Raw genomic sequence first — 15,481 nt, forward strand, 5'->3', positions numbered from 1 at the left:
ACCAAAATTTTTATCTTGACCATAGCTCAAAGAGATGTCCCAGTAGCATTACAGTTTGTAAAATAAACAATCCTGCATTTCTTGAACATCTCCATGCAACAGTGTGCTGGCTGTGCCACTGTCGCTCGTGTTCTGTCGTCTGCTAGTGGGCGCCCATTGCGGCGCCCATTGCGGCGCCAAAGCCCTGTAACCAGAAGTCGTCCACGTGCCTCGCGAGAGGTTAAGCAGGGGCGGAGAGTTTTGCTACTAACCTTGGCTCTATAAATGTTGGTTGGCCATGCGGGGAGCTGGCCTGCCGTTAATCTTGTTATTGAGCGGGTGTATATATTCCCCTTGTGTGGGGAAACTGCTGTTTGTTGGCAATCGGCCATCAGAAAACGGCAGACATCAAGCCACTGTGCTCCCTGGTATAGTATGATTACCACGTAAGCCCATTTATCTGGATATTCTAATTTCAATCTTTTCATCGTTTTTGCGATAGCCGTCGGGTTAAACAGCGGTACATGCAAAGTTCCACCATTTCGCAGCATACCATGGGGCAAATTTTCTAGAGGAACAAATGTTTGGATAGAAAAAACTTTTTTCACTGGATTATTACAGTCTGTTGAAATGGCTGTCGACTGTACCACAAAACATGGCAGCTTCGCCCGAAGGGCGAAACGCTGACAGCGATAGTTAGGTTTAGCATTGTGCTCTCAACTACGACATGTTGGGTACGACATGTTGGTGTGATGCAGCACGCAAGGCAACTGCTGCTGGGCAGAATGAACGGTGCCCTGGCAGCTACCATGCATCTCATAACACTGGAGTGACAAGTGCCGTCAGTGGCCTTGCAGGCACCACTCTTGCCAGTGAAGGTGCTTTCCCACCTACTTTCAAGCTACATGTAAGCTTGCCATACTCATTCACGAGTGTACTGACTCATGCTCATTTCATACTCATTTCACAGGCTAGAGACATAGCACTAGTGAGTGAGTATGGACAGGTGTGACTTGACGAGTGGGAGTGGAAGTGAGTATGTATTTATGTGTGCGAGGGCCTGTGAGCGGTAGTGGATGGGAACATGAGTGTGAGTGGGTGCCAGTAAGTGGTAATGAAGGAGATTATGAACACGACTGAATGTTTGTGAGTAGTATGCACGGGCGTGAGTAAGAAAGGAAGTGAGTACCAGCGAGTGTGAGAGAATACAGAGCCTGCGAAAATATTGGTCAGTGAGGACCCGCTTGTTCTGCCGACCTATGGTGACCGGTCATAGCAAGCCAGAAAAACAAGTTGCTGAAAACACCAATCAGGAGAACAGCTAAGCAATGGCATGAATTACTATTCTATTTTAGTGGTCATATATAATTCCTCTCTCACTTGTAATTTTGAGTACACACAGTATGAGAGATGCCAGCCACAGGAAGTAGTATAGTACTGTCATTTCTAACAATTCCTAATACTATTCATATTCAGTTCAATGCCACCAGTCAAACACTTTTACCGCAACAGCCATTAAAATCTCAAAACTGGGTTCACTGCGTCTCCCATTCTTTTTAGTTATGCCTGCACTGACATCTTTGTTAGAGTCATCATCATTATCATGTTGCCATCGTGGGGATAGCCGGTTCTTCAATGGCCTGTTCTTTCTGGACTCATTTAATAAACAGCCATTAAGATGCCCTCAGGTCACACGTTTTGCACAACGAGGGTCTTATGTTCAAATCTAGGGACATAGGTGAATATATTTCTTTGGACTGGGGCATTTTAACCTAGCCATTTGTTCCCCCTCTAAAAGCACTGAGTACTATACGTGTGTGTGTGCATGTCACTATTGCAGGGCTTCAACCTGGGTGACCTGTGTGCACTGGTGGGCCAGGCCACAGCTCGGGCCTATGCAAGACTCACACGGTTAGTACTTAGGGCACGCTGCACTTCACTGCATAACAACCGTGCCGCTGCCTTCTTATCTATTTTTCTTTTGTTCTTTTTTAATTCTGTGGCCTTCTCTGCATTGCACCACACTGAATCACATTGTCTCTTTTAAGAAACAAACAAAAATGTATTGTAATGGAAACCACTGCTTTTGGACCTGACCCCCGCCAGTTGATATGGCGATGGCAGTGTCTGAAGGGCAAAGTGCAACAAAGTTTTGGACCATGCAAGAAGCGTAGTAGGGCAGATGTAGAGGAGCCTCCATGCAAAACGTTACGTTTGAAATGCAAGTGGAAATTTTGCAAAATGGTAGCGAAAATAGCCGTTTTTGAAACTGAAACTGAAAAACAAAACAAAAAAATGTTGCATTAGCACCTGCCGGAAGTGACTCATAGCCTAGAATGTGCGGTTACTTAGAATTAACTAGAGGGAACTCTGGCGCTAGTGCCTACAGAAGCTGCAGTCGAGGCGGTTGTACCAGCATGGGAATTATGGGAAGGGCATGAGTTTGCCTAAACGTCGTCATTCTGGTTTCAAACGGCTCCATGATTACATAAATTGGTCAGTTTCAACAAAGTACTATGTAATAAACAAATAAATAAACATTATTAAAATTGTCCGATGGCACGATTCGAACGCGGGACCTCTAGCACAGAAGTTTGATATTGAAACCATTAAAGGGAAGCTGAAGAGTTTTCCTGAAAAAATGAATGAAGAGCTGTACATAATGGTTTTCAACCCTCCGAATTCGTATATCGCATAGAAATTGAGCGAAAGAAAGCGCAAACAGATTTTATTTCGACAAAAAGTGCAGCAGCAGACTCGGGCAGCTCGTGCGCCTTGTTTCCACCTGTGATTGGTCGGGCGCCTCGTGACGTCAACATTGGTGTTCATCCGGACCGGCCGCTGCCGCCACACATGAAGCAGGTTGCAAGGTGGTTTGGCGCTGTGGTTTGGACGGTAATGGTCAATTTTGAGAGCTTGCGTTTCTCTGAGTAGTTCGGCGTTGCTCCCTACATGTATACATAGCCGGACTCTCCAATAAGCAAAAGATGCTGGTAGCAAGCAGTACTTTCGATGCGAACGAAAGCGAAGTGTTAGAATTTCTTTGTGTTAGAGACGTTCTTTGGTGAGCATGTTTTTTGCAAAGTTTTATTCAGCGATCCAGTTCGTTTCCGGGCAAACAACTGTACTGCTATGTTCCTGCATGCCTCCTCGTAGAACGTAAGCAGGGATGCGATCGTCGGCATCTGTGCGCTGCCCCAAAGCTGTCGACAATCTACACAGATGATTTACATGCGGGAAAAGTTTTCCGGCTCTTGTAGCATGTGTAGTGGCCTTCATCAGCGCGCCATCCGCGGGCTACTCGTAACCGGAGCCGTAAAGGCGGCGAATTCCGTCGGCTACGTGAGACGGTCGGTTTCTCTCTGTGCGCGAGGGGGAGCGCAGCGTCCTGGCATGCACCGGCTTTCAAACACATGAAAACTTTACACTTGCACTGCATTATGGTACCTGCATGTTGGCTGTTTCACAACACACGTGCGAATAGAAAATTAACGGTGGTTTGCAACGAAACCTGCATCAAGGGTGGGAGATGAACATGTACCTTCCGTTCAGCATGCTAACACGAAGGAGCTAGCAATAACTCAAAATCCAGGTTTGGACGAGTTCGTGTATTCATAAGGTCTTCCAAGACCAGTTACCATCAGTCCGCCCGCACCCATCCCGCCTTTGTGCGTTCGTTGCCCCGACCTTTTCGCACTGTATTTAGAAAGCCTGCTAGCAGCAAGTCATACTCTCACTCATTCACGCATTATTGATAAACTCTGGTAGTAATCATCGTCACAGAAGTGGTTAGAGCAAAGCACTGTTGTTCTTGAGCGCTTGAAATTCTTTCAATTCACAGCAGCCTCCCACTTAGCTGCAAGCTTCTTGTCTTGCGGGGAGTAATGGAACATCTTCGCCACCGCTGGTGTTCGTGCAGCTGTAGGCTGCACAGAACGCCGGCATGATCGGCCCACCACTTCAATTGATGTTGCGCACGTCAACTACCAGTCTACATACAAACAAACAAAGGAATGCAGGCTCGAGCGAGGCAGATTTTGATGGCACGTACGCAGAAAGAAGCGCGGTCAGGCACGTTCGCAGAGACGGTGAAGGAGCGGAACACCAGTGCTGACGTCACTACGCCACGGTGTACGGTCTCCGCTCGCATCGTCAGCGTCAGCAGCAGTGCGCGGCGCTCGACGGGGGGCGGAGCGACAGCGAAATTTTAACCTACGATTACGTCATTCGTAAGTGAAAAATCCCACCCCAAATTTTACGTGCATGGTTTATAAGGTTCCCCCATCCGTATTTGAGCGTCTTATCGAATTCGACAGACTCTTCAGCTTCCCTTTAAAGGGAAGCTGAAACACTTTTCAAAAAAAATGAGTTCTCTGCGGCATTCTACAGTTTTGAGTCCCCTGAACACGAATATCTGGTTCAAAAAGGGCGGAAACAAACGCAAGCGGCTGTTTTTCCAAGAAAACGCGCACCAGCGCCTCAGGGCATCGCGCGAACGCCGCTGTTGCCCGTGATTGGTCGGGGCCGCTGTGACGTCGTTGGCGGTAGTCGCCGGTCGGCGCCGCTGCATGTCTCCGTTTCAGAGTGTAGCAACATTCCTTTCTCTCTGGTAGCACGCGGTTCTGCTGTTCTGGCTTCATAGCTGAGTTGCAAGATGGAACGTTCTCGCTGTCTCCGATAGCTTGTATTGTCCCCGTACATGTTTGAACCCACAGCCGATACGGAAAACGATGGCGGCAACAGAGTCAACGACGATATTGAGTGTGCCAACAGCGAGAGCGATGTGTGCACCTTCTCGCGCGCTGGAAATCTTAGCTGGCACGTATGTTTTTATTTTTTTCATGTAGCTGCACGTTGCAATGACGGGAGAAAAAATGCGCTAATGTGTCACTGGGAACATGCTGCTGGAAGAATGCCGAAGCACTAACTTCTCATTAGATATACACGGGTGCAATTCCGCGATGTCAAGCACCTCGCCGCTGCTTGTCTAAAGTCCCGTGGTTTTTTCAGCGTTGAAACACGATCGCGAACATAAGTGCCGCGTTTCAAAGCGCGCACATGCAGTGCTGTGAGGTACAGTCATGGAAGTTGCTTATCATACACATCCAGAGATGACCAGAGGTATTATATGTGCAATATTCATACTATGGTTCGACGACTTTGCGAGTGTGGCTCGATCAAGAATCGGTATGCGTGCTCCATGCTAGTGTTGACATAAAGATATTAGGCAATTTTAGCACCGCCGTGTGGTAAACACGATAACTGAACCAAACGTCGAATGTCACTAGGCAAGCCTACACTCCATTTGATACCTCAGGTGCATCGCTGTGGAAGCTACGCTCGAAGTCCGGTCACCAAAATTTATTACTGCGCGCGTTTCCGTCTATGCTTCGCAGCGTGCCAGCGGCGTTTGCTCGCGCGAGCATGCACGTGAAGCTGCCGCGACGGGCTGCAATTAAAAAATACTGAAAAGAATTTTTTTTTAAAAGAACGTGTTAGCAGTCGTATAAGTACACGGATGGTTTCTATGGGTAAATTCTTTTTTTTTTCATTCCGAACTGAGCTTATATATGGAAAGCTTTCTGAAAAATCGGGTCAAGAAACACCGAACGTTTTCTAAGTGCGAACGCAGCCACTGCAAGAAGTATCTCAAGCCTCCACAGCGTTGCACCTGATGTATGAAACGGAGTATAGCAACGCTAGCAACAACGCGTTTTCGCATTTGTCGTAAGGCTATCCGGCTACGCTAAAACTGTGTTACCAGACGTTAATGGCTGCAAATGTTCGTATTTCTCCAGTGCATCAATGTGGGCCTAATCACGCTTTCATTAAACTAGGTGCACCTGCATGTGCTGCGTATTGATGGAAGATGAAGAGAACTGCTTGTGCTGCCAGGAGGTGCAAGATATTAGGAAAAAACAGAAGCGCACGCAGTGCGTAACAAGTTCAAGACAATTCAGGACTGTGTGCCTCAGCAGGGCAGTACTGGAAGTGGCACTTGCCCAGAAAGGAGTCGAACCGGCTGGACAAGGCAAGAAGTTTACACGCAGGTGTGAAAATGATATGGCCAATGGAAAAAGAGTGATGCAAAAGCAATTTTTTTTACAGGCAGTTGAGGTATGCAGCATACCGCCAGTTTGTCTGGCTAGTATGGAAAAAGTTGGGAAAGAAGAACCGTCGAATTCTGCCAAGCTGTGTACTTGAAGTTGTTCGGGCTTCAGTCGCGCCGATTTAATTGGAATACCGATTGCCCGCATCGTTGTCAAGCTCCGATGATAGTCACTGTCGCGGAAATGGTCCGAGCACAGCGCAGTTGATTTCGTCGGCACGAACTTTTATTATCTCTCCTCACCGCACGTACCCACTGCGCTGCAAGCTTCTTTTCCTTCGGGAATTTGTGAAACACCACATCGTCTCGCCCGCCTGTGTTCGCGCAGCCGAATGCTGCACAGAACGAGGGCATGTTGGGCGCCCTTGGCTGTAGGCACTCACGCAGCACAGAAGGAAAGAACAGTTTACGAAAATCGCAAAACAAACGTGAGCGGCGGCGGCGGCGGCAGCTCTCTCGTAGCGTCGTTCAGTAAAGCGCAGGACGGAAAGAGGCATGCCAGCACATGTCAGCACGTCGGTCCGCAGCTCCGTTGGCTCGGTCTCCGCCCATGACGTCACTCTCGCCGGTTCTCTCCTCTGCCAACGTCCTCACCCGGCGCTCCGGGAAGCGATGGGGGCGTGTCCGCGCGGGTGATTTAGAAAGCGATTTCCGCCCGTTATATTAACAAAACGAAAAAAAAAATGCGGAACCGTAAATTATTAGGTCTGTTCTTCCCAATCCCAGCAATTCATAGAAATTGAAAACCGTTTCAGCTTCCCTTTAAGCCACAGACGCATGAATCGACAAGTGGCGTAGAACGCCCTTATGAATTACCCGCAGGCAAGCCCGCGTGGTGAGACGCTTGGTGCGTTTCAACTTGGCCAGCTCGACAGGTTGAGCCACTGCTTAGTAGTGATTGTGCGTGTTCGCAGAGTATTTTGCACGTAGAAAAGCATAGGTTGCTTTGAAATTTATGACAATTAAGACAGATGGAGCATAATAAACAAAGCCACAAGAACATCTGAATCCACAGGCAATCGTATGATACATTTTCCGGCCGGTAGATATCACGTCAACAATAAAAGGCTCGCAGCATGCTCGAACAAGAGCAGTAAAGTAATCACCATGGCAGCTTCCCTGCAGTATTTGTCCTCCTGCATCACATGAAAATGCTACAGTACAGTTTCCTCTTCCAGTATCTGCAAATCTCCTCACCAGTCGTCACACATCGCATTACTAGCTATCGCCGCCAACTCCAGGTATAATTGCGATGAGCATCTTCACCTATCTGTTTCACAGCGTGTGTGGCATAGTGTCATTGGAAGCGTAGTGCATGCTTTTAATGGGCGGTAACCCGAACACACCGCCGTTATTTTCTGTTGCGGTCTTAAAACACTAAGCAATAGGAACAACACAAAGCGCGTCTCTAGCCACTAGGGCCCAACCAGCTCCACACGTATCGGTGTCTCGTGCCGCAGCAGTTCTCGCTGAGTGGGCATGTCAAAACTTCCCGTCAGAATGCTGCTGTTAGAGAAGCCACCAATAAAGGCTGAATAAGAGGAGCGCAAACATAAGCTTACTGCAACTTCAAAAACGACAGCACGCATCTTGGGCCACTTGGGCCCCACAGCTTGGCGCATTTCGGCCACTTGTGCTACAACAATTCACCCAATGCTTCGTACAGTCGACTTCCATTAATCCGACCCTGACTGGACTGACGGCATCAATCTAATCATCCGCCACGTCAAATTAAACAAGTTGCAGAAAGAACTCCACTCCCTGCTGATTCATATGGCAGTATTTTTCCGAGTCATAATACGCCTCAGAGTCAAACGCACGCCCATTTTTTATGTATACAAAGTAGAAAACTAACCTATAAATGACATTAAAGCATCTAAGCAAAGTAGAAAGCCAAAGCTTACCTGATTTATTAACAATAAAAGGGCAAGGGTCTACTGCATATGTTTCACAATGGCAGCCGGTTTTTAAAGTCAGTTTCGCTGCAGTACATTCGTGTTATGCAATAAAGCATACAAACGCCGTGAAGGCGGTTTTAACGCGATAGCGTTAATGGGCCCCTCACCAGATCTGGCCATTTTGAGCTGACAAGCACAGAGCATATTATGCGCACTAACGATCATGTCTGCAAAGTATTACATCGCTACGCTCCACAGAAACATCTGAAATTTCAAACCGAACGCCGTTTTTCCTTCTCGTGGTTGCCACGCTCCTAGCCTCCAAACCGGAGGATGACGTACTCGCGTCCCTGCGCCTACGCTCTCGGGCCCGCAGTGTGACGTCGCTCGTGGTGACACGTGACTTCGAGAATTATTCAAGGCACCATCTGTTATCCGTGTCATCTGTTGCTTGAATTCACAAATTGAAGTTTAGAGAAACAATAAAACACACAAACGGAATGTCTACGTATTTTTTGCTTTACTTTGCACCAAAAAGAGAGATGTACTGCCGCTTCGTCTGCTTGTTCCCACGGTCGTGTGGTCACGTGCGCAGGTAACGAAACTATGATATCTTCTACCGTGTTCCAGTGTGTGATCATGTTCTGCGATCCGCTTGTTCTGCCTCAGTATTCGTGTAGCACTGAATTATACAGCTAGCCATGTGTCCTTGGCCACAGTGTGCAAAATTGTGCGCTGCGCAAAACGATAACAGCTCATGCGCAACGTTGCCAGTGGAAGCGTGCATCACCGAAAAAGAAAAAAGCGAGGAGAAGAAAAAAAAGTGAAGGCGGGGCCTGTGACGTATGTGTTATGCAATCCTCGAGGTCCGGCATGGGAGTATGCAGGGAAGGACAATAGCGTGGCATTTAGGCGAGTTGGTATGTCATGACTTTTTTAGGCTTGCAGCACAGCTCAGAACGGGCAAAAAGGAAGGTTCTCCGTTCCTTTTCATCACCCCTTCCACCTTCCTTTTTGCTCTTTCTGAGCTGCGCTACAAGCCTAAAAAAGGCAGGGAAGGAATTTCGCTTGCGGAGGCTAGACGGAGCGAGTGGAGAGAGAGTCTTGCTATGCAGTGGAGCCCGCCTGCTGAAATCATGAGTTCACGGCACTGAAATATTTCCATCTCTGCTATTAATGAGCGAACTTGAAAAATGGTTGCAGCAGAACGCTCCCTGGAGGGCACGTAACAACTTCCAGCATATAACCAAAATTAGCTGTGGAGCCTGGATGTGGTGGTAAAAGCTGATGTCAACGCGCAGCTATGCAGCCTGTATGGTAGCCCCGAAGTAGCCACTTGACCAGGAAATTGGTGAAAATGTGCAGCCAGCATCGGTGATTGCTACTAAGAACAGCAAGCAAACGGGGCCTTAGTGCTTCCAACAAAGGACGTGAGAAGTCGCCTTTTCAGCTTCGCTGTCTTAGATGTATTAGTTGCTCCGATTGGCATACATTTGCCACGGTATTTTTTCCTTGCATGTGAGTCTCCAGTTTCATAAACCTCCAGGGAAGTTTCGTAATGTTAGTTTGAGAAAACCTGGGAAAGATCAGGAGACGTGAAAATGTTAGTGTAGTTGAAAACCTGAGTTAAGAGCTAGAGAAATGGCCGAACTCCACTGATTTTGCTTTCTGTCTTTCTTTCTTTTCTTTAGCAGTTGCAGCAGCGATCACCATCAGAGAGAAGCTGACTGGGAAGCAGGCGTATGTGTGGCGGGCCCCCTGCTCATGCAGTCTGACCTGGAGTCGGCCCTCGAGTGGCTCCAGGACAGCCAGGCGCAGGCAGTGGGAGCACCCCGCATCCCCTGTGTCCACTGGGAGGACGTGGGTGGCCTGGAAGACGCCAAGCGCACCCTCACCGACACCCTCCAGCTGCCCCTGCGACACCCGCAGCTCCTCGATGCTGGGCTCAAGCGGTCTGGTAAGCTCATCGCACTGTGCACATTGTCCCGCAAACACGTGACTTTCTCCACCAGACGTGCTACTAGGAACGATATGAAAGGTTGTGGAATAGAAACAGCACTGTGTGTTTATTTTGCCTTCCTTTCTTATGGTGCTGACCGTAAACCCAGTTTTCTCCAAGACGATGAATCACCAAATTGGCGAATTAGGCAAAGACATAAGTTTATTTACAACATGTGTGCATAGTGCATTCTGGCACTATGTACATGTTTCACAAGTTACACTATTAGTGCCAAGATCTTTGAGTGGAACCCTCTCGAGTGCGACGTAAGCGAGGGGACTTTGCTGCCGCATGGCACTTGCTCTTGCTACATGAAGGCAACTTGATGCTGCCAGCGAACATGCTCTGCTTGACTTTTCAAAATGTGAGTGTGCAGGTTTGTAGAACAGTGTATATGGAATGCTCTAGGACACATTCCCTTCGAAATTGAGTGGACTCGCTGTCGTCAGCACGGTTAGTGCGGATTGCTCCTGGCGTCGTCTGCTTGCCAACAGTGTGTACACGTGCGTCTACGGCGTTGGTTTCTCATCATTGCTGTTTCGTTGTCACAGCACACTCATAATGATGTGGTGGCCCTTCATGTGACAGTGAACTGCAGCATTTAACCTTCGGCCTCTGTGTTTGCACTGTAATACTGCGTTTGTCTGTGCGGTACGTGCTGTGTGTTGGGCCGCCCGCTCCATTGGCCACAGACATTGCAGTTCCGTTGCTTCTCAATGCGTTATACATAACACGAAAGACGTTTGATGCCATTCTCAAACAACTAGGTGGTTGCTGCAGTGTGTTAACGTGTGCACTGCTGTAGCGGCATTACAGCAAAATGCAGCCTGGAAAGTCTGATGGAACAGCAGACAAAATCAGTGGGCAAAACAAAGTTACGTAGTCTTGCGCTGCAATGCTGAACTTTGCAAGATATTCTTGATTGAACTTGATTACTTCCGCCGTGAGAGAGCCTGCCCCTGCATGTTATTCAGCTCAGCACAACTCTTTTTTTTTTCTTTGCTCCTTGCTCGTGCCGTGGCTAGCAAACACATTTCACGTGCAAGTTTCTTTGAGAGGCGAGAATTAGTGCTGCAGCATACAGAAATGGGTAACAACCTTTGCTTAGATCACTGTTTTCAATATATTAATGCGTTAGCTCTAGGAATGTGTCAAAGTGGAAAGAAGTGTGTGTGTGAAGTGTGGGAAGCTGGTCTTGTGGCAAAAAGAGAGGGGATGGAATAGTTTAAAAGAGCACCCGCTCTTCTAAGCTCTCCAGATCTGTTTCGAACCACCTTCAGTTGCACTTTGCTCCTCGAAGAGGCGGGACATGCCTTGAGTGAGCTCCTGAACAACAGTTTGCAATGTGGTGAACACGATGTAAATTACAGATCCGGGACCTCAAAGAGGTGTGACATAATGCTTACGTATTTCTCTTGCATGTACTGCTAAATCGTCACTGAACATTTTTTGTTCTGTATGCAGGTCATATGTATTTAAATCTAAAACAAGAAAATTTTGAAGTTTATATTTGCTGGTACTTGACCAAATAAGTTGCTGGAGTGCTAAACACACACAATAATAGGCGCAATAAAATGTTCACTGGCCGTCCTGCATTCTCTTTTTTATTTTATAACATAATATTTGTATTTTTATGGTAATAAAGTGATGCTTTCTGAGTGGTTTCCGGTAGTCTGAAAGTGTGGTGAACAGAAATAGCCATGTTAATTTAAACAAAAATCAAACGTTTGCATTAGACATTGCTAATGAGGTTTATTTGCACGGTAATCATGTAAAGTGTGCTTGACGATTGCGAAACATGGTAGAGCGTGGTGCAGCTCTAACATTCGAGATAAACTGCTTGTCAGGGAAATAATGAGATTTTTTTTATCATCAGCAGTTTCATATATGCAACACTAAGTGACTAGAATTATGAGCGAAATGTAAAATTTGTGTACAACTGCAATGCCGCTTAGTCCACGCTAAATTTTGTGAATGAGCCCTGCAATCGGGCTTCATTTCCGAAGCTGCATAAGTTCTCATTTACTCACTCCACATGATATTTTATGGCTTCGTTATGAGATCGCGCATGCCTTGCACTTTTTCTTGTTTACATGGGACCTAGTCGCCGGGAAACATATCATACGTTATGGCAGAAAGCTGCGCTAGTTGGATTTCTGATAAATGATGCATTTTCAGTGCCTTGGAAGAAAGAAAAAATCGGTGAGTAAAAGAGACCAGGACAGGGGAGGACCCTGGATGACAGGGAGTCCAGTAACCTCCCTGTCCTGTTCTCTTTTACTGTCTGAATTTTTCTGCTTCTTCCGAAGCACTGGAACTCCATTGCGTATCATATGGTTACAATTTGGCGATATACTGGTTGTTGGTGCCAAAAGATTGTGTTTTCGGGAACATATTAACCAGTGAAAAAGAAGCGTAACTGTATTGGGTCAGTTTTTGCATTTTCAACTGCGAACATTGGTGCCGGAAAATTGTACAAATCAGGATCTCAACCAGCTTCCACTGTATTTATCTCAAGCTACACTATTTTTATGTCATACATGCAATATTGCTAGTATTAGCATAATCCACGTAGAAAATGTAACTGCCAGACCATTTGAAGAATACGACATCCAGAAGACAAGAAAATGCATGCATCAGCTATCCTTCATTGCCTTTAACAGAGAAAGAAATATTGTTTCTTGATAAGTGGCACTGATACGTTCTGATGGTGCACGCACATGGCCTTAGGAAGGGTTGTTTGCAAATATAGGGAGTGTGCTTATTTTTAATGCGAAGCATTCTTTGCCTCATTCTTGGCACTTTGTGGTAGTAGGTAGGCGGCAGCCAGCTATGTTCTCGTCTCACCTCGCTTCGATAAAAAGAAAATAATGTTTGACCAACCTTGCAATCGAACCTCTCCGATCGAGCACAGCAGCTTCGTGTTCTAACCATTAGGCCACGATCACATGCGTACATCAGTCGTTTCAAAGCCAGCCAGCTATTTGAAACGCTCAGCGAATGCACCCTGTGTATCATCTTTGTCTTTTTTCCTTCTAACAGCTCGCACTCTGAGGCACCATGTTAGACTTCACTATCTCTGGGACTTTTCTGAGTACTTTCCTTGTCTAATTGTACATTGTGCTAACTTCATGATTGCCCATGTTAATCATGCTTTAACATTTCTTTGCCGGAGTATGAGTATCATAGTCGTTTTACATACACCACATTACATAGCCATAGATATGTAGGGCTGCGGTGACCGCATTTCAATGGGCGTGTAATGTATTAACACCCACGTGCTGTGCATTGGGTGCACGTTAAGGAACCGAGGGGGTCAAAATCAATCTGTGGTCCCCCAGAACGGCATGTCTCATAATCACATTATGGTTTTGGCACTTAAAACCACACAACTTAATAGATACCTGCAATTGCATAGCACGTAGTCGCTGATGACATCACAATCTGCGTTTGTCTTGTTTACACTTGCCTACTACCTGTGTGGAAACCAACAATTGCCATATTGTAAGCTCACGTTGAACGGCCAACGTAGAAATCATGCCATTGCCACCATACAGTCGTTGTCAATGCGGTCGTTGTCGTGCTGCTGTCTGTCATCACAGTCACGTACGCTCTTGCCACACACACGCATCACTCAATTTACACAAACACGTTCGTGTACCTAGTATCGCATTGCAGAATCCAAAACTAATACTAGATAGCCAGCTACTTGCAAAATGATTGACATAACACCGAATCCCAGAGTGTGTGGGAACTGCACAGTCTTTTGTTTTTCGTACTTATGGTAAGCGTTAGATACACTCAAACCCCGTTATAACGAAATTGAAGGGGGAGGTGAAATTACTTCGTTATATAACTGTTGCTTTGTTTCGTTATACATATATCTGTTGCTTTGTTATATCCAGTGCTTCATTATACCCACTAGTGCCATTTACTGCAATATATGCCAATTGTGCGCGCAAATGTAAACATGGAAATAAGGAGACAGCTTTGCGGCCCGCGGAACTGCCACATGGCTAGGCATGCAATGAAATTTGAATAAAACAACAAAATAATCTTCAGCGTGCGCAACACGTGACTTAGCAGCCGACTTGACAGCCTTTAGATAGCTGCCTTCTGCTCCAACGTGATGGTCTTTCACGTCCGCTTTCCACCTGGCTCCTCGCGGTCGAGCAGTTCGTGGCACACGACAGAGCGCTCCGCCGTGTGATAGAGGAGGCGAGCAAACTTCACTGCACTGACTTGGCTCGGCCGGCTCGAGGCCTCCAAGGTTGCCCCAGTGCCAATGCGATCTAGGAGGCCACGCTTAGCTGCCAGCCGGCATGGCGCGCCACAACGAGAGCGAGAAGCAAATGCACTAATCTTTCGGGGGCACCACCATGCCTAGCTGTGTAGCATGACGTGGCCTGCGCAGCCAGGCACGTGCAGGAGAGAGAGGTCAGTGGAGAAGTGCAATAGTGGTCTGCTGCTTGTGCACGGATCACTTGTGCGAGATTTGGGAGTGGGCCAACTTAAGATTTGGGGTAGCCCAACTTGACTGGGGGTGGGCCTACTTCAATTTGAGGATGGGCCAAATTTAAATTTGGGGGTGGGCCAGCATAAATTTAGGGGTAGTGAGCATGGTTCAATCCAAAACGCAGGATTGAACTATACTCGCTGCAGTCGGGCTGTACACATACGAAGGTGCTGCAGAGGCACCTTTGTCTATAGACCGTTTTTTCGTAGGCGCCGCCATATTGTGAACACAGTGGCGCCGCCTATGAGCAGCGCCATACTGGCTTGGGTGAAAGCGGTCTTTTGCATGGCAGGTATACGCTCGGCGGTAGGTTTTGGCGTTTGTTTTCGCGGTCGTGTGGTATGTTTAGTATGACGTGCGTTTTCTACGTGGTAAACGGTCCTGTGAGACATGCTGAAGTGGTTTAAGGCGTCATGGCCGGAATTTCTGCTGGCGTTGAGGTGGACGGAACACGCAGCGCAATGTGTGCGTGTATATTTGAGCCTACAATCAGCCTCGGAGATCAATGGTGTATTTCTGAATGTTCCAATCACTAATGTGACCGTATTGCAGTATTATCCTCTATTTCTAGGCTGCGGTTTAGGAGCCATGACACATACGCGACGATCGTAACAGCGTGGGTACCGTTCTGCTACGATAGGAGCTGTGCTGTTATACTTTGACAAGCATTCAAACTGTTCGCTGCAGGTTACACTGCGTGACTACTTGGTTCGATGGATGAGGTTTCCACCTATGAATAAAATAGTTTTGGCTAGTAATAGCATCATACCTTACAGTCTGAATTAAGCTTGTCCAGCAAAGCGACCGTTTACAAACTGCGCGAGCGTCCTAAGCAGTAGTAGGAGCTGAATTACAGATATCTTTGTTCTATATAGCGCATGGTCCAAGCATACGGCATCAGCGCTTATATATTTATAAACGTTGTGCGGCGTTAGCCCGTTTTCTCTTGCTTTTTAGAGAAAGAGGATGATAACCGAATT

At 47.0% G+C, this 15,481-nt stretch overlaps 1 protein-coding gene across 3 annotated transcripts in view; it reads left to right on the forward strand.

The window, feature by feature from the left end:
- LOC126534007 (peroxisomal ATPase PEX6-like) overlaps window positions 1-15,481 on the forward strand; it is a 95,210-nt gene that overhangs the window by 59,607 nt on the left and 20,122 nt on the right. For 2 of the 3 annotated variants that reach the window (XM_055072575.2, XM_050181220.3), the window contains exons 15-16: window positions 1,820-1,890; window positions 9,678-9,943. In XM_055072575.2, the coding sequence (XP_054928550.1) occupies window positions 1,820-1,890; window positions 9,678-9,943 (337 nt within the window). The remainder of the gene's footprint in view (window positions 1-1,819; window positions 1,891-9,677; window positions 9,944-15,481) is intronic. The other variant, XM_055072574.2, reaches the window with a different exon arrangement.

Source organism: Dermacentor andersoni, chromosome 7 (assembly GCF_023375885.2).
Source record: "Dermacentor andersoni chromosome 7, qqDerAnde1_hic_scaffold, whole genome shotgun sequence".
Taxonomy (NCBI): Eukaryota; Metazoa; Arthropoda; class Arachnida; order Ixodida; family Ixodidae; genus Dermacentor; species Dermacentor andersoni.